General features: G+C 41.5%; 1 protein-coding gene across 4 annotated transcripts in view; it reads right to left on the minus strand.

Moving 5' to 3' along the window:
- Window positions 1-20749, minus strand: part of AMPD2 (adenosine monophosphate deaminase 2) — an 855139-nt gene that overhangs the window by 407202 nt on the left and 427188 nt on the right. For 3 of the 4 annotated variants that reach the window (XM_044076870.1, XM_044076868.1, XM_044076871.1), the window contains exon 4: window positions 4180-4248. The exons of the other annotated variant lie outside the window; for it this stretch is intronic. In XM_044076870.1, the coding sequence (XP_043932805.1) occupies window positions 4180-4248 (69 nt within the window). The remainder of the gene's footprint in view (window positions 1-4179; window positions 4249-20749) is intronic. 4 annotated transcript variants of the gene reach the window in all.

Raw genomic sequence — 20749 nt, forward strand, 5'->3', positions numbered from 1 at the left:
GCCATCTGCACTGATGGAAGACACTTTCCTCATTAGGTGACCACTGGGGCTTACATGCCATGACACAGTGAGGCAGTAGGCACACACTCTAGAATATGTATGGGGGCCTAAGTGGTCAACATCAATTGACATGTACAATCTACAGCAATCCCCAAGTAATGTTCAATGTTAGGAAAATGTAATGGTGTCCTAGAAACAGTACACACTAAAGTTCAAAGCCCATGGAAAAGCAGCATCAAACTGCTGCTATGGATAATGAATGCACACTCATTGGTATAGTATACAGTGGCAGGAAACCCTGGGGTTATATGCCCCAGTAGATTGGCAGCACATACATGTGTATAATCAGCTAATAGGAAAAGCTTAACACAGAGGGTTATCTCAACCATTTAGAATGGGACACTACTGACAGAAAATATTACGCATGCATATAGAAAAGATGATAGATGTGTAGAGGCTGGGCAATCACTTGCTGCCATCCTAATGGCAAAGCACATATACAGACAGCACACCACATGCCACCAGCAAGTAGTGGATTAATTTCTCCTATCATGGCAGTCCTATGTGAGGGAGACTGTGGAGAGGGCTGTCCACTAATGTTAAGTTCCCAGCCACATTTTGCAAAATGTACTGGAAAAAGAGGGCATTTGTGTGGCAGATCTGGGCAACACAGCCACAGTCTCCTGCAAAATTAATGGAGATCTATGTTGACATATATCCAATGTGTGCAGTCTCTTCAAAATGTGGCAGCATGTTAATGACAGTGACACTGCCATCCTGCTGCATCACACATGAATATGGTGGACTTGTGCAGCTTGCAGTTGAATGTCATTGATGGGACTTTTCCCATTTGTGTAGACATACGGGATATCACATAGCGGAGTGGTTCCATTAGTATAATACTTGATGACCCAACACACTGAAGTGTTGTACTTTGATGGTCTACTGTGGACATTGTCAAAAGATGTGAAACAGTAGTAGTGTGGTCACAGTCTCATCTGAGTTTATAAACACAGAGTTTGTATAGGTGACCATGTACTCTAGGAGGAAGGAATTTGCAAAAGATACCATGAAATATTTGTTGCCTTTTCCATTATGATCAAACAGTTCAGTACCAGCTGCAAAGACATCAAACTGGGGGCAGAGAATAGTTCCAATGTCACACTGTCCCTACAGATGCAGACAACAGCACTCCTGCCAATGGAGAGGGGAAACCATCATTTGTGGACACAGCAGTACTGATACTCAATGCCAATGAGCTACCCAATACTGCAGATCACAAATGTATCTAGGGCCATCCTAAATGATACACTCAGTGAGGCAAAGCACTTATCAGCTTAACTACTGTACATTTGGAATGTCAGTAACCTGGCCACACAGAAGGAGTCATGGCACTAGTTCCTAAAAGTACCTCTTGGCTGTCCAAATGTGTATTTGGCAGAGCTCATGTACTTCATCCAGAGAAAAAACAGGATCAGCAAAAATCTAAGGGGAGGAAGCACTGCTGTGAGGAACATGTGTGACTTCATGTAGGAAAGCTCATGTGGCTAGGGAAAGTCAAAGTCATGTGTACATTCACAAGAGTACACAGGGACCTTGACTTCCTATGTGTTGTAGCACCTGTGTTACTAACAGAAAAAAATGTCCATTTCCAAAATATACTAAGGGCACTGCCTAAATTTATGTTCTTTTGTTAAAAAGCATGGAATAAACTATCTGTATTTAATATCCTCTTCCTATGTATGCACCCTGTAGCCTTGTACAGGGCAATGTAGTAGCTCCTACTAAAGCAGCATATACAGGAACAGCATGCCCATTGTTTCATCATCACAATCATCTGTGCTTTCGATGTGTGTTTTATATATATATATATATATAGACACAGACACACACACACACACACACACACACACACACACACACACACACACACACTAAATTGTGTGTGTGGGGGGTCTGTGTACGTGCTCACACACACATGTAATTACACTATACTACAATGCATTAAACTTCATCTAGACTAGATAAAATATGTATCCTTTAGTGAGTAGCTACAGGGGTGCTCAAATCCCTCCTCAAACACACACTGATAAAGAATGGGACTGCAGCACTTTACAAGCTTTTCAAAGTTAACATAAAGTACTTCTCAGATACTAACATGCAAGTCTGACAAACTGTAAACAGGCAATCACAAAGCCAAACCACAATCTGTCCCAGAGCAGTGGCTCTGACTTTGGGTTCAGACCAATGCTGGCTTGCTAAGGGAAACATGCTTGACATTCACAGAACTGTACCCCAAAATATTTCATAAAAGAAAATACATTTTCAGTTTATTTTCCTTAGATATTCATAACATCTGCTGCCTGTAGTACAAGTCAATGACAGACAGTGATGAAACAGTCATGAAAGTGACACAGTGGAGATACAATCATGAATGGATAAACTGAAAATAAAAAGAAATATAGCCTGTAGGCTTTGGTAAATGTTAACATTTCTCTGGGTATGTAACTCCATACTTTTATGAAGCATCTTATTGTCACCTTCACTGTTTTTCTTCCCTCATCAAATAGCCAAAAAAGATATTCTTCCCTGACAGATGTGGGTCATCAACAACATAATGCATATGAAAACAGACTTATTCCACTACGTTATGCTGTGTGCTCAGACCTTTATCATGACCTGCCCTGTAGTCTTTCTAGTCCTTACAGCGTGTAGTGAACGTCTCCATTCCTCTACAGGTTGTTGGCTTGTCCTTATAAAGTAAGAGTCACAAATATTTGTTTCACATGAACTAACCATGTGAAAGTACTCTTCCTGAGAAAAAAAATTTCAGACAACAGTACAGGAAATAATTTTCAGTCTATTAGGAAGAGCACTGTCCACACCCACAAAGCATGGGCTGTGCTCCTTGCAACCCTTACTTTAGATAAACTCTCAGGGGAAAGGGGCAGTTACCCTGCTGAAGAAATGTCAGAGTCAGGAACACATACATGCACACAACAGACAGTGTTACATAGCAATATTCTGTGGTAAACAAGATTGTTATCCATTAAGCAAAAGTAGAATTCCATCAGAAAGTCTGCCATTACTACATGCCTCTTCTCAGTCAATAAACCTTACTTTGGGAAAACAGAAGCTGCACATTAAAACACCATTGTGGCTCTCTGTTTTTGCACAGCTTTGATAAGTTTCCAATCTTAAATCAAGAAAACTGCTTTTTCTAAATATCTCTGCCAAAAACTGATTAATGTTTCTTTGACAAATTAACAACTGTCTGCTAAAATAGTTTGCGCTGCTCTGTTTCCACACAACTTTATTATACTGTCTATTTACATCATAAATACTTCACCATTTATTTTTTCCCTCTAACTCACTTCTGTGTGCAATTACTGTCCATTCATGATCACACATACACAGACACATACCTTCTCAAATGCACTTCTGTTTTAAATGATTTCCATATGAATATACTCTTTGGCTTTATCCAGGCTCAGGGAAGAGAGAAAATGAGATGAAACTGGTTTAATGCACACTGTGACAAACATTAACATTGGCATCTTAGTCTGCCGTTTTCTTCAGAAACAGCAGGCACAATAGGTTCAATTTCTGAATCTCCCAATTTACTTCTGAAGAAAACCAAAGTCTGAAATATGTTAGCTTTTATTTTGTACTTTACAGCACATACTGATAATCTTATCTTGCACCCAGGCTTTACACTTGTAAAACACCATGTTTTTACTGTTGAGCTATACCTTTCCCCTACTACACCACTTGTTAATAGAGACAACCACAACAGCAATCGTTTCGCCACAAATTATTTGGGACAAGAAAACAGTTTTCTTTTTTCATTCAGAGTTGAACCAAGATGCATAAGCAGAATTACTGTATCAGGTTTACTGTAAGACTAAACGTGAACATTCAAAAATTCAGATTCTCATGTAGTCTACTAAAAAGATGTACTCTATTCAATACTATCACACAATGTATATTTTCTACTGCCCCAAGAAGGCCGCTCATCCCAACAGCTGTTGATGACCCTCATCCCATAATGTCAGGCAATATGCCATCTACTCTGGTGGCCCCAAGTACATAAACATTACCTGAAGAAAAGGCATGGCCCTGCCAACATTGAAAGCACAGCAGCAGCAATCAGAAATGCAGTAAAAGCAGGAGACTCACTCTAGGTCCACTTCGCTGTCAATTTTCATGAAGTCCTGTTTGGCTCTGAGCAAAATTTCGGGCTCTAGTCTGAGAATGGGTAGAAAGAAAAAGACGCAATGCCGTGAGAGGTGGACAGAAAGGGACAGAGACAAACAAATAAGGGAAGGAGAAAACAAACAAGCAGTGTTAATGCCACAGTGTGGGACAGCAGTGAACAATTACATTATATTTATTTTATTCCCCTCCTCAAATCCTTCTAATCTGGAATACGATTTATCACACGTTCACAGGTGGTTAACTAGGCTAATCAGCCCAAGAGCTATTTTAAGTCTATCACACTAACTTTTCTTTGTTTATCTCTCTCAGAACCCTGGGTTTCATCAGTTTTCATACTGAACATTTTTTTCCCATAGGGTGACAAGTACTAATACTGTTGTAGCTAATACTAATATAGTGTCAACAAATATTACCCTTTGATAGAGGTTTTCCTTTCCCAGAAGGGGAAAGACTGAAGATCTCAAGGCTAAAACACAAATTATGCATGAAATTTTCATACACATAGCATGACTGTGTATTTGTTTGATATTCACAGAAACGTACCTCAGCTGGAGGTGAGTCAGGTTCATCAATATGTGGACTTTGTTTTGGGGTTCCCTGGATTATGTCACTCCATGCACTTTTTCATCAGACCCCTTGTTCAGGTCAATGGTACTTACATGAAGGCTTCAGGAGATTCTTTTGGCTTCCATCAAAGGTCTTTCCATCCAAGCCCTAATCCATCGCCACCCTCTACCTTCCAAGAATAAGGAGAGCTAGCTAGCCCTTGGCTTACTGTTCTATCCAACCCACTGTAATGCAGGATACCAGTCTAACTCAGTTCATTGTGTCTAGACTATCAGCACAAACTAATTCAGCAGTCTTTTGGCATAACTGAGCAACCTTCAGCCAGCATAAGCTGGAAATAAAATGAATCATCCAAATAACATGCACTACAGCTTCTTACTCACTGTAATTTATTTTTTATGTGGATGGAAACTCACTGAACCAAAATATGAAAAATAAGGGACTATCAAAAACATAAGGGCTTAAAACATACTTTCAGCAAACATGTTCTGTAAATAAATTCCTCTGCTCAGTGCACTGTGCTATTAAACAAAAACAAATATAATGGTTACAATATTATTTGGAAATGCTCTGTAATTAAATCCTGCTGCTCTGTGTTCTATATTACTACATACAAATACATTTACTTACAAATACTACCCAGACATGTATTCATTAAGTCCACTGTTCTCTGCAGCATTACCAAAACCAAAGTAAACATAATGGCTACAAATATTAGCCAGAAATGTGTTCTGTAAATGATATAACTGTGTTCTGTGCATAATGCTACTAAAACAGACCTTCACTTCAAATTTACAACACATTATGTGTGGACAGTGGCAATATTAGACTGGTTTGAGCATATTCTCTAATGACCACCACTTTACATTTTAAATTATGGTAGTGCTCTTTTTATTATGACTGCAGTTAGGGTTCAGCTGTTTTCACGGTTTATGAAACCCTGCTGTACTGCAATGCTATGCCACTGTCTACTGTGCGACAGCTTCATTTAGTCACAAAGGGACTGATTTTCTGTGGTACAGGATCAATAATGCATATTGGTAGAAGCTGTTATGAATCATCTCCTGTGGCATTTATTTTATTACATCACATGTCAAAAAAAAATCAACTACGGCAGCCCTTGTGGACACAGGATAGTCTATAAAGCAATATTTAGGATAAACAACAATCCCTGCTATTTAACTTTAAAGCAGTAGAGTACAAGTAAGGTTGACCATTGCTTTGGTACTGTTACCATAACACAATGACCCGAATCATCTGCTATCAACAGATGAAGATAAAGCCATCACTATGAAACATGAAAGCCTTTCTCCTTAGCAGGATGATGTGTGTGTGTGCAGCAACTGTGCTATGTGAGCTGTAATGCTACTGTGAGCGCTAAAATCCCCTGTCGGTATCAACCACAGATGCACAAAATGTGGACGCATGTACTGGTCTGCACTTCTTATGGGCTCAGCAACTTTAGCTCTGTATGGGAACTGCAATGGTTCTTTAGTAAAACCTACAAAGATAAGGTTATAACATGGAGACCAAACAAAAACAACCAGACTCTTAAGCACCCTCTTTCGTAGGAAGTCCAAAGCTTTCCCCTTAAGTCTTGATATTACAGAACAAACCATTTCTAAAATTCAGTACATTTAATACAAACTCACACTTTATAAGTAAACAAGTAAAAAACATGTGTCTGTTTTTACAATTAATAAATGAAAATGCCAAGTCAGAGCTGAGAAATGTGCACAATTGTACTATTCCAGCTACTGTAATTTTAATAAGTATAAAAGTGGAAGGTCAAAATATTGTAAAACAAATTTAAAAATGTAAAAGTATTAACAAAATGTTCTGAAGGATGCAACATGGTGAAGAAAAGACAGTAAATAACAAAGAGAGGAAGCAGAAAGCATGTAGTATGGGCGGCACATATTTAAAGGAATATGGAGAGACAAGAATGCTAAAACTGAAGTTTCTATAGTTTCAAACATGCTAGTACCCAAAAATGTGAAAATCAGTGGGAGAAAAAAAGAAATATAAAAATACTTCATGCTGGAGTTCAGAAAACATTTACAGTTATCAGCAGTTTGCGTTTATGATGCTTATGGTTTTGACAGAAGGGATTAGTATGAATTAGTATGTCAAAAGTACTAGACCTTCTCTATCGGTGAAAAGTTTTTTGAATGGGTAAAGGAGTGGCACCGTTTATAATATAGTACAGTGATGTATTCTCCATGTAGGGAAGAGTGGTTTGACATGATAAAGGAGGCACAGCTTGTCTAACAAGATACAATACACAGCATAAGACTCCTTAGGACAAACTTTAAAGTAGTCTTTCTTAAGAACAGGAGGCACAGCTTGTCTAAAGATACAATACACAGCATAAGGCTCCTAAAGAGAAAAGTTAAAGTAGTCTTTCTTAAGAACAGTATATATTCTTTGTATGACAAAACAGGATTCTGGGGCTAATACATTCCAGCAATACATCCAACAGTCACAAGACACCCATAAATAAGCCCTGTTGAGAGACAAAGAATTATTTCTTCTAGTGCAGAGGTTAGTGTAGGACAGTGAGGAGGTTTGGTATGAAATGTCTCAGTTTCCTTTGCAAGGCAGTCAAAAGGAACTTGATATACAACTGTGTAACATGGAACAGCAGAGTGGTACTGATTCCTTTAAGAGAATAATCTGCTAGGTACACATCTCTCTTTTCAGGGGTGATGTAGCAGAATTGGTCGCAATAAGTTGCTTGCCCAGAATCATGCAATATGCAAGGGCAGACTCAATCATAGTCATAATGGAGTTTATTTAGCCAGTTAACAAATGAGTACTGAATGTAAAATACATATTTATTTATTTCAGGAGTGTCTAAGACATATCACAACTCTCTCAAATTAAATAGCTGAAAAGTACAGTTCTATGCAAGTACTTACTACAACAGTAAGTGACCAAGTAACAGGATCAATGCTGCTGGACACCACGTACACAACTTGTACTTGGGATTACCCATAGGCAAATATTATTCTTTCAATCAAATCTTTTCATCAGCTGGACATCCCTAAGGACATGTGGTTACAATCCCATTTAGTAGCCATTACAGGGCACCTCAGCTATAAAACAAAGTACATCACTCATCATATTGACATTTATTTTTTTTATGCTAAACAGTAGGTAAGAAGCTCTAAATCAGCAAAAGTTCTTGTGGCAGGCTAAAGTTTAAGCCTTACAGGAAATCCTGAAAGACAGGTAAATACTCTATTATAAATAATTTGAATAAAATTAAGAAAATATTAAGCAGCTGCTATGGTGAGTGAAAATAAGTCATCACAAACACAGTGCTAAGTGGGTCCAACTCTGCCTCCTCTAATCATCAATCATAATCTTTCAAAGACAAAATTTCTTAAATGTTAGCCAAATAAGCACATTTTTGTAACTCACCCACCTTTTAAGATTATCATATGAGATAAGTGAGTTAAACACATAGAAAACGTTTTTGCAGGATGGCAAGTCTCCCCTACACCCTCAATAATGATCACTGACAGAACAGCTAGGGTGAGGCAAAGGGGGAGTGGCTTCCATGGGTGAAACATGTTAAGAGTTATAATCTCCAGTTGCAAAATGTGCTGTACTGGAGTAGTGGCATTCAGAAGTCAGTACTGAAGGGCCAAAGCACTTCATGCATAATGTAACTGCAACAAATTACTTGCTATATCATTAGTAGCAAGAGATTCAAGATTTTTTTTTTTACTCTTCTGCTCCTCAACATAAACTTGTGGAGTGACAGATCAGGGAACTGCACTGGGTGCTACATAAGCTAGCACTGACTCTGATCACTGACAGGCCATGTAACACCAGTCTTGTTCTTTTTTTCAAGGAGCACTGACCTCGGCCCAACAAGAATGACTCCAATTTAAAGCAAGCAACATAACATCAGCAAATGCCTCTTCAGTCTATTATGCTTAAGCATCTGTGAATCAATCTCTGGTGATTTGAACAAGTGACTATAAACCAAATTAGGCTGCTACACACCACACAAAGTATTTCGGTGATGCAGGATGGAAGTCAATCCCCCTGCAATGACTGTATTACTTGTAGATTTACTCCTGTGGTCAGTACCTTCACACAATAGCATACACTGCAGGACTGCAAAAGCAAATCCTGCTATATTGCTAGACTGAAGATACAGGCAGTGATGTTTAGAAGAGACAAGAATAGATGAGTAGGTACCAGTATCACAAATACTTTGAGCACATACATTTCTGAAAAAGGCTGCGGTGATAGCTATTCATCTTGCTATGTGGACCCAATCCTCCCAAATGAAAATCTTGCTATGTTAAGCAATCAGCTAACCACTTGGACAGGATTTGTTCAATCATAGGAAAACAAAGGAGTCGGTTCTGTTGAATGGCCCAGTTCAAGGCAATCAAAGTCAGTCTGTCAAGGAGGCAAAACAATGTGCCTCTCTGCTTATGTACCATACTGGAATTGCACGCACACAGTGTTCTAATTCATGTACTTCAGAGCATATGAGACCAAAAATTGTGTTTTGTGTTATTTACAACGTTCCTAGTCCACAGCTGGTTTAGAGATTTCAGAGGTTGGTAATGGCCATCATCTCTTTCAGATTGATACGTTTGCATCTGAGTTTTGCTTCCTAAATTCCCTGTAACTTTATGTCTTGCGAAAACGCACACTCAAGCATATCTGTTTCCACACTCTACCAAGGGGTTGGAAGGGAGAGGAGGATTCCTCCAATGGACAGAATTAATTTGGCTCACTTAAGCACTTACTTTTGACAAACATGAGAATCGGAATTGTCTGAGAGGGGATGAGTGTGTTGAGACCTTATAAACTTTAGGTACCAATGTATGTACCACATGTGAAGCCTGGAATGGAAGAGGCCATAAAACTCAGTGCTCTTAGAAATTCTCTAGCAGTAGTCATTAACTGTTTTACAAGACTGGTGGAAAAAAATGACAGGTCTATACCTTTTCTAGAGGAAGAAAGGCAATCATGAGATACAGTGGATATAAAAAGTGTACACACCCCTGTTAAAATGCCAGTTTTTTGTGATATAAAAAAATGAGACCACAATAAATCACTTCAAAACTTTTCCTACCTTTAATGTGACCTATAACCTAAATTGAAAAACAATCAAATCTGTTGGGGGAAAAAATATAAAAAATAAAAAACGTACAATAAGCTGGTTGCACAAGTGTGCACACCTTTAAACTAATACTTTGTTGAAGCACCTTTTGATTTAATTACAGCATTCTGTCTTCTTGTGTACACACCTGCCATCAATTAAAGAGACTCTGACTAACCCCAAATAAAGTTCAGCTGTTCTAGTAGGATTTTCCTGACATTTACTCAGTTGCCTGCTAAAGCAAAAGCCATGGTTCGCAGAAAGCTTACAAAGCGTCAAAGGGATCTCATTGTTGAAAGGTATCAGTCAGGTGAAGGGTATAAAATATTTTCCTTAGTACTGGATATACCATGGAACACAGTGAAGACGGTCATCAAAAAGTGGAAAAAATATGGGACAACAGTGACATTGCAAAGAACTGGACGGTCCTCCAAAATTGATGAAAAGACAAGATGAAAACTGGTCAGGGAGGCTGCCAAAAGACCTACAGCAACACTGAAGGAGCTGCAGGAAATTCTGACAAGTGCTGGTTGTGTTCTACATGTGACAACAATCTCTCGTATTCTCCTTATGTCTGGACTATGGGGTAGGGTTGCAAGATGCAAGCCTTTTCTTACAAAGAAAAGCATCTAGGCACAACTAAAATTTGCAAAACAATACATCAAGTCTCCCAAAAGCATGTGGGAAAATGTGTTATGGTCTAATGAGACCAAGGTTGAACTTTTTGACCACAATTCCAAAAGGTACATTTGGTGCAAAAACACTTTGCATCACCAAAAGAATGTCATCCCCATGGGGAAGCATGGTGGAGGCAGTATCATGCTTTGGGGTTGCTTTTCTTCAGCTGGAACTGGGGCTTTAGTTAAGGTGGAGGGAATTATGAACAGTTCCAAATAAGTCACTTTTGACCCAAACCCTTCAGGCGCCTGCTAGAAAGTTGACGAAGAGGAATTTCACCTTTCAGCATGACAATGACCCTACATCTAAATCAACAAAAACAAAGTTTTGGAATGGCCCAGCCAGAGCCCAGACCTAAATCCAATAGAAGATCTGTGGGGTGACCTGAAGAGGGCTGTGCACAAGAGATGCCCTCGCAATATGACAGATTTGGAGCACATTTGCAAGGAAGAGTGGGGCAAATATTGCAAAGTCAAGATATGTCATGCTGATAGACTCCTACCCAAGAAGGCTAAATGTTGTAATTAAATCAAAAGGTGCTTCAACAAATTATTAGTTTAAGGGTCTGCACACATATAAAAAAATAAAAAAAGTACAATAAGCTGGTTGTATATTTTTTCCCCTAACAGATTTGTTTTTCAATTATATTGTACAGGTAAAAGGTCACATTAAAGGTGAGAAAAGTTTTGAAACTATTTATTGTGGTCTCATTTTTTTACATCACAAAACCCTGGCATTTTAACAGGGGTGTGTACACTTTTTATACCCACTGTAAGTGTTCAAGAGGCACTGCAGGAATATAAAGATGGCAGTAAGGAAGCCAATAGGTTCAGGGTGAATCCTAGACAGTGGAAAAGATTCTTTGTACACTCTAAGGTTACTAGGGCTTCCTGGCAGGTTGGGAAAGCAATCAAGATAGTCTGGGTGAGGAAAAATGTATATGCCTTGAAGTCTGCAGTAGACTATTACCAGTCCAAGGCATTTGGTAAATACTCAGAGTGGTAGAAAAGCAAAGTAGTAAATAGACAATGCAATCCCAAAGCATATAATCTTATGAAAGATCTGTGATTTTTGTGAATAGGCATATGAACACAAGCATCTTTTAAATCAACAGTGACCAAAAGAGCTTTCCAGAATGCATCTCCAGGCAATCTATTTTCTGGTATATATATATATATATATATATATATATATATATATATATATATAAGAAGTTATGTCCTTACCATAACGTTCCATGTGAGCTGTTCATCTCGCCTTTTTGTTCTTACACGTGGGTTCAGAGCCGATCCCTCGGCTCCGAGTCGGCTGCTTTTCAAGCTCAGACTCTCAGAGAAGCTCGAGACCTAGTGTATATCCCATGATGCTCTACTGTAAATCCACAGATCTGGTATGCTGCAACCAAAGACAGCCTACAGGAAGAAAGAGAACTATAGTGCCTACCTATCTAGGTAGCTATAAGTTTGTAGAAGGAAGAAACAGTCTGTCCAAAAAGACAGGCTGACAAAACTCGACCAATCCACTAAGGCAACCATCTTTCTCAACCGGAGGGGGAAGGTGGGCGGGAATATAAGAACAAAAAGGCGAGATGAACAACTCACATGGAACGTTATGGGAAGGACATAACTTCTTTATGTGAAGTTGTTCTATCTCGCCGTTTTGTTCTTACACGTGGGTAGCGTCCCAAGCACCCTAATCCTGGGTGGCTCACGGGAGAACATTCCCGAGCACAGTGGAAGCAAAGGAAGCCCTGTCCCTGGAGGTCCTGTCTACTTTGTAATGAGTGATAAACGTGTGAGGTTTTGACCACATGGCAGCTGCACAGGTGGTGTCCAAGGGCAAACGAGCTGCAAGAGCTAATGACGTAGAAACAGCCCGGGTAGAATGGGCTTTAACGTTAGTCGGTAATGGCTGATTAGTGGAGGAATAAATGAATTTAATGCGATCAGAAAGCCACTTGGATAATGTGATTTTTGATACTGCAGAACCTTTCTTATTCTCTGTGTAAGAGACAAAGTTGATCCGATTGTCTGAAGTCTTTCGTTCCATCCAGGCAGAATCTCAATTGTCTGTGTACATCAAGCTTGTGTAACATATATTCTAACCTGTTGGTATGGTGTCTAAAGAAGGTCGGAAGCTCAATGGACTGATTTAAGTTAGTTTCTGAACAGACCTTGGGGAGAAAGGTAGGGTTAGTCCTGAGAGACACCCTATCAGGGTGAAAAATCAAATAAGGGGGCTTAGAGGACAAGGCTTGAAATTCGGAGACCCTACGTGCAGATGTAATGGCTACCAGAAATATAGTTTTCCAAGACAGAAACTTTAAGTGACATGATGAGGCGGGTTCAAAGGGGGCAAGCATCAACTGGGATAAAACCAGATTCAAATTCCAGGGAGAGACAGGGTGTCTGATAGGTGGTCTGAGATGGTGGGTCTCTTTCAAGAAGGCCTTACATAGTCTATGGGACATGATGTTAGACCCGTTAAACCCTACATGGAAATTAGAAATAGCAGCCAATTGAACTCTAATGGTGGCAGCTACTGTGCCATCATGGAACAAGGAAGACAAGAACTATAAGATGGTATGAATAGGTGCCACATAAGGGTCAATGTCATGATGAGAAGCCCAGTGAACAAATCATTTCCATTTGCTATTATATAGCTTCCTGGTAGACAGTTTATGAGAGGAAACTATAATATGCTGGACCGCGGGAGACAAATCTTGAGACCTGGCTACTATGGGAATTGGAGCAGCCAAGCTGTCAGTTTTAGGGAGATCAGGGAGGGATGAAGAACTCCTGACGAATGAAGATCTGTCACTGGGTCCAGGATCCATGGTTCTTCCACTTGATACTTCTGCAGGAAGGAGAACCAAATCTGACAAGGCCAGGATGGGGCTATCAAAATCACAGTCCTTCCCAGACTTTTGGCTTTCTGTATGAATTTGGGAATTAGGGGAATTGGCGGGAAGGAATATAGGAGGCCCGGGGGCCAATCGTGTATGAGCGCTTCTCTCTGGTTGCTCCCCGGTGGGGGATAAAGGGCAAAGTAGCTGCTGCATTTGGCATTCATCGGAGATGCAAATAGGTCGCAGCTAGGCTGGCCCCATCTCTTGTCCGCCATTTGTTGTTTGAGAAACCACTCGTGAGGCAACAACATGGCCCTGCTTAGCTTGTCCGCTATCACGCTGGATGACCCCGGGATGTGCATTGCTATCAGAAAACGTCCGGTGGATACAGCCCATTGCCAAATTCTTAGGGCCTCTCGGTATAAGGGATACGATCTGGTTCCCCCTTGCTTGTTGATGTACCAGACTACCGACATGTTGTCTGTCTGGATAGCAATTGTACCTGGAGGAAGAGACTCGTGAAAGTGTTGCAACGCCAGGAACACCACTCTCAGCTCTAGGACATTTATATGCAAATGTGATTCCATGTTTGACCAAGAGCCTTGGACAGTCTTTCCCTGAAACAGCCCCCCTCACCCTATCAGGGAAGCATCCGTGGTCACTCTGGCTGCGGGTTGGGGAAGAACAAAGGGACGTCCGATTACTACCTGGTCGCTGTTCAACCACCAATTGAGATCCTTCTTGCAAAGATTTGTTGACTGAATCTCGTATGACATGGGAAGTCATTGGTAAGACCATTGTGCGAAGAGTAGCCACTGGAGTATCCGCATGTGCCCTAATGGGACTGCTATCAGTGTGGCTGCCATTGTGCCCAACAGCTGTAGTATCTGGGATGCAGGAGCTTTGTTCTAGACCAACAGACTGGACAATTGACCTTTTAGAGATACGATTCTTGCTTGAGGCAACCTGATCCTTGAAATGACGGTGTCCAGTTCTGCTCCTATAAATGTAATATGCTGTGAGGGCGATAATGCAGATTTTTCGAAGTTTAAGGTTATGCCCAACTGGGAAAAAAGGTTTATGGTGTAGTCTCTTGCTTGGATTAGTTGATGCCTGAAGGTGGCGGGTGAGGAGCCAGTCGTCCAAATATGGAAACACCCGGAATCCCAAACGTCTCAGGTGAGCTGTGACCACTGCCATACATTTGGTGAACACTCTGGGGGCTGTGGTGAGACCAAAGGGCAGGGCTCTGAATTGGTACTGACTGCCCCCCAGGCGGAAATGCAGGTGATCTCTGGATGATCTGTCCATTTGATGTGGTAGTAGGCATCCTTGAGATCTATAGAGCACATCCAATCGCCCCGTTGCTAAGAACAGAATAATCGATTGAAGCGTGACCATCCGGAACTTTTCCTTCTTGGTGAAAGTGTTGAGTTTGCTGAGGTCCAGTATGGGCCTCGAGTCCCCTGTTTTCTTTGGAACTAAAAAGAACCTTGAGTAAGTTCCGGATCCTACTTGGTCCGCCGGGACTGGCTGGATAACTTTTGTCTAACAGTTTTCGGATTTCTATGGCTGCTAGTTTTCTCAGACTGGGTGGAACGTCTGGAATCCTTGAATATATGGGGGGGAGTTTTGTAAAGAGAATGTAGTAACCTCTGGCAATGATGCTTTTTACCCAAGAATCCATTGTAATGTTTAGCCAGGTGTTTGGGTATAAAGTCAAGCGACCCCAGACTGCCTCCAGAGAAGAACAGCTGGGCTTCCTTTCAGGAACGCTGATAGGGCTTACCAGAGAACTGTTCCTGTCACTCTGGTTTTGCGGACCGCCTCTGCCGTTTGGACGGCGTCTTCCGTTTTTGCCCCCTCCTCTGCCCCTAGAGGGGGTATCCATAGGTGTGCTTTGGAAAGCTCCTTGGGGTTTTCGGAACCACATTTTTCCACTTCGTTGCCCTTTGGGGTACGGGGTCTAGTTGGAGTGGAAAAACTGACTCCTACAGCAGACAGAGTCTTTCCTTCTTGTTCACACCTAGTAAGTGTCTCCTTAACTTTGGGCCCGAATAAGGCGGAACCATCGAATGGAGTATTGACAAAGGAAGATTTGAAGGCTTCCGCAAAGGAGCATCCAGGACAGTCTCCGAAGAGCTATCGCTGAGCCTGCCGCCCTACTCAATCCATCGGCAGCATAACAAATGAGTCGCATGGATGAGTTTACTATCGAATTGAGGGTGGTGAGTTGTGCAGTCACCTTCTCAGAAACTGCATCAGCTGTGTTACCCTGGAGAGCATCTCCCAGCTCTTTAAGGAGATCTCGTTGAAGGTGGGTAAAATGGGCCAGGTAGTTGAGCGATATCATGGAAAATGCCGCAGAACTAAATATGCGTTTCCCATACCTGTACATCGTCCTAGAATCCCTATTAGGAAAATGGACAGAAGATGAGGTTTCCGACATCTCTTTCTTGGTGGCTGCCACCACCACCATGGCATCAACCGGGACTCCCTTGGTAAGAAAAGCTTTGTCAGTAGGGGAAGTAATAAACTTGTTGGGCCTCCGAGGGACCGGTTCCACTGAGTCAGGGGATTCCCACTCCCTTCGAGCAACCAGCTCCATCAATTCATTGAAGGGCGGGGTAACCCAGGAGGTGGATGGTTGAGATGCAAAGGCCTTCAGGAGGACAGACTCGTCCTCACTAGGGACAAGGGACTGCCAATCACCCCTCTATCTTAAGATCTCCAATATGTCTGCAAATGAGACATCCTCGGAGGGGGATCGTGGGGACCCTTCTGATTCCTCCACGTCGGTATCCGATGTCAGGGATTCCTGTGGGGAATCCAAGTGCCTCCTCTTGCACAGTCTCTTTCTAGGTACTTCATCGGTGGGAGGGTCCGGTGAAGTCCCTATAGAGGAGGGGCCACCCAATGGGGATACCTGAGGCCCTGGATCTCGACGCTTGGTGGGGACCTGTGGGGAAGAGGTAGAACGAGGCCCTTTAGGGGGAGGGGAGACAGATTCGATGAGGTAGTGGTCTTAGCAGACATGACCTTCCTCATGGCATTGAAGGCACCAGAATCTCGGTCAGAGAAGTCTGTCAGCTCCCAAGAGGCCGGCAGCTCTCCCCGAGCTGAGACCCCCCCCCCGCTCCAATCCAGAGGACGGAGCCGAAGCCCCGAGGGGAAGGGTCGGAACCGAGGTATCGGTTCGACTCTCCACCCCGGAGCCAGCAAGGGACTGTCGGCCCCGAGACTCCCCGGGTGAAACAGAGGAGATCAAGGTCGATGGAGCCGAGGGAAGTGGATCAAACCTCGGCTCCAAGGGCTCTACCAACATCGGTTCCATCCGCCCTGGCTCTGAGAGCTCGACTGGCTTCAGAGGAGGTGGGGAAGAAATTATGGCTGGGGTTTCAGGCTTCGAAGCAGAGTGGTTCGAAGCGGACAGCATTTTGGCCAGGGCCGGGTTCTCTAAGAGCCTCTTAACCACTGTCCAGGTCCACATCAGAAAGCCTCGAAGAATGTGTCGAGGGAAGGGTCGAAGGAGCCGAAGATGGTACCGATTGAAGAATTGGGGACTGAGGAGTCTCCAATATTGGATCCACAACTGGGCTCCGAGGTAAACGATCGATACACGGCTCCGAGGTCTGTGGAGCCAGTGCACGAACCTTACCAGAGGAACTCGGAGCCGATGACTTGGGCTCAGAGGATCCTTTGGAAGACTTCAACCCCTTCAAAGCCTTGGAAGAGAGGTTGGCCTTGTCTAAAGTAGCCTGAAATTCAGCCTTCAGAAGTCCCCTATCTCCCAGCTTCCTGCGCCTTTCCAAGAGAACCCGGGCGTTAAAGGAGTGGCAGATAGAGCATACCTCTTGTAGGTGAACTGAACCCAAACAGTACATGCAGGTGGAGTGGTTGTCTGTAACAGACATTTTTTGACCACACTCACACCTTTTGAATCCTGACTTTTGTTTTTCTGACATGTTAACAATATAAATTCCGGTTCCTGAATTCTCAATATAATAGCAAAAACACAGTTATCTGTCTAAATATTAACTAAAATACTTGTTTAACTAAGAACTAAGCTTTTTACAGGATATATGTCAGTATATATACATTATATATATATATATATATATATATATATATATACATATATAAATACCTAAGATTATATAATGAAGGAAGAAAAGGGAACACACACACACACACACACACACACACACACACACACACACACACACACACACACACACAAAGCTGACAGAGCCCTGTCATGCCCAAACAGATAAGAAAGGCCTAAAAAGACCTGAAGAGAAATACTTCAAAAAATTTAACTATAGCTAAACAAACAGGCTATAGCCTAATACTGTAGAATATCACTTCTATTTTAATAATATAAGATATTATTATTCAGAAAAAACTTCTATAAATATAGAAAAAATAAGACACTGGCCCAAGCTTCATCAGACGAGCTGTAGATCCGTTGCAGTGGCAAACTAGATCTGGGGATTTACAGTAGGGCATCATGGGATATACACTAGGTCTCGAGCTTCTCAGAGTCTGAGCTTGAAAAGCGGCCGACTCGGAGCCAAGAACAAAACGGCGAGATAGAACAACTTCACACACACACACACACACACACACACACACACACACACACACACACACACACACACACACACACACACTATAGACCACTGGAGTTTGTAACCATTTTATATTATGTCGACTACCCAAGAGTCTGATGTGACAGCTTACCATTTAGAAATGGAAGCACAGATCCTTCCTCTAATTTTCTGAGGTAGGCTGTAGTGGGGGAGGGGGAAATGATTTCTAGCAAGGATAGTCAGAAATATTTTCTGAGTATTGGATCTTTCTGATCCAATAGGCCTTCTTTTGGAGCCTTTTCTCACTTTCTTTTTAAAAGTGCTCACTTTAATGTTTTTATGATCTTTAATTCTGGTTTTCATTTAGGTTTTTATAAAAAAAAAAAAAAAAAAGACATCAGATGACCACAAAATTCCTTCAGAATTTAGAAAATGTAATAAAGAAAAGTTGTTTAACACCCCACATAGGTTTTCGCCTTTCATTTATTTTTAAAGATTTCTCCAGAAGCATTTCCAATTATGTTTTGGCTAAGGACATATTTAATAGCTGTGCTTTAACATACTCAGGAAAGGATGATAACTTTAACCAAGTGGGCCTTCTTCTCTAAACAGTGCAAGTGGCATCCTCCCAAGCAGCAGCATATATAGGTTCATAGGTAAGTACTAGGCTAAGTGCCCTCGTGGGCCATTTTAAGCCTAGACAACTTCCCTTGGTGAGAATCAAACCGTGTACTTCTTGTCTACTAGGCAGACGTCTTAAGCACTATGCCAACCTCTAACCATATTTGGCAGGGTTTAGTTGCCCGAGAGGCAGAATTAAGCATGCCCAAAAGAACAGAGGTCATATCAGAATTAGGGATGTCGGCAATAGCTGTCCCACATTGTTCTAAATAGCCAGAAGAAACTATCATGTGGGTTTGACAGTTAATGTTTCTAACGGCTAAAGTGGCAGAAGTGTATATCTTTTTCCCATACTTGTCTAAGGCTCTGCTGTCCTTGTCATTAGGACTAGGATTAGAGGACAGGAAGGTCATCATTCCTTTATCAGTTTTAGGAGAAATAACAGTCCTTTGTAAAGATACTTAGGAGAAACATGACCTCTGTGAAACTTGTCTAGCTTTTCAGAGGCTGGAGGTTGGGAGTCAGGGAGCAGGGAAGCAGTTATAAAGACATCTTCTAAAGCTCCCAAAACTGGAGGAATAGCAAGTTTAGGACTATCCATGTTTGAAAGTTCATAGCATCACTTTTGAGACTATTAGTTCTCTGTCCTCCTATTTAAAGAAATCCTTCATTTTGGCAACAGTGCTCCCAAAGGATATCTCCTCAGTAGAAGAATCTGAGGATAATGCGTCTTCTGTGCCAGATTCAAACCCAGAGGGGAAGGGATCTGTGAAGCCTAACCTAGGCTCCCTTGGTCAGAGTCAAATTCATCTTCCTCTAAAAATAAGGAATTTTTTATCTTCATCTTTAATGGGGTAGAAGCTGAAAAGGCCCAGCAAGGCTGAGTAGACTGAAAAGTCTGTTGTGCATTGGAAAGTCCTTGTGCAAAACGGTTCTGATCATATTTATCAGTTTTCTGACTGGAAAGTTGAGCAGAGGGTGGAGAAACATTCTGTCTTTTGGGTATGCTTTGAAGGAATATCAAGACGTATAGTCTTGTGGGGTAGAAGCAGGAGGTTTAACTTTCATAAGCTAATCCTGGCTGCCCTCTCAAATCAAAAAGTAAGTCCCCGCTTCTCCCATAGTCAAAATTATCCTATGTTTTCTCTTCCTGACTGTCTCAGCCATGTAGTCAGTCTTCTCAGAGATGTTGGGATCTTCAGCCATGACAGTCACCTGAAGGGTCAAGTTAGAAGGCCCAGGAGTAACACAGAGATAGTTCAAGGACTGCAGAGGTCCCATGATAGAGTCACCTATCTCAGACTGACAGAGATGTGGGCGTCTGGCCTTCAAGCATTTCTCTTACAGTTTTTTTTTTCTTTTAATTGAGGGAGAAGGTCAGTAGGCAAAGAGGACAACACCACAGCAACTTGTGCTAATCTCCACAAATGCTCATTTTCAAGGCAGGTCCTAAGGGAGTTAAGTATACTACTTATAGTTTTGAGGGCAAACACTTGACAGATAATACAACCTTTAATGTCATATTCAACCCCTAAACAAAACAACTTAAGTGGAAATTCCTATATGGAATTTGATGCTCACTGTGATACCCCTCTGTTTCTGACATAATATTTTAGTTATAAAAATATTTTATAACAGGAAGGTTTTCCAACAAAGTACTTATTTATCTGTGCGAGTCTTGTGTTGAAGCCAACCAATACTAATGACTACACACAACACTGATAGAAGTCTGCTATGTGGACTAGTGGCAAAAAAGTTCTGTGTATTTGGCACAATTTTGCATCAGTCATACCAACATATTGGCTCATGTCTCAGGCAACTGTATGGTACACAAGGAAGGAGTTTTGTAAACTGGTTGGGTATACGGGACAGCCTAGTAGAGAAGTTCCATTTCTGAAAACTACTGTAACAGTGACCATATGAAGAAAATCTGTTTATTCTGGATTTATAGTTGCTACATTTTTTTTTTTTACTTAAAAGGCACACACACTCCTGTCCTGCAGTGTGGTCAGTTTCTACAATAATTAGGTAACATATGCTTCACATTTTGAACTATTTTTCCTATTTCGTCCTTTCTTGGATGAATAACAA

The sequence above is a fragment of the Protopterus annectens genome, chromosome 7.part0, assembly GCF_019279795.1.
Source record: "Protopterus annectens isolate FY-2018-M chromosome 7.part0, PAN1.0, whole genome shotgun sequence".
Classification (NCBI taxonomy): Eukaryota; Metazoa; Chordata; order Ceratodontiformes; family Protopteridae; genus Protopterus; species Protopterus annectens.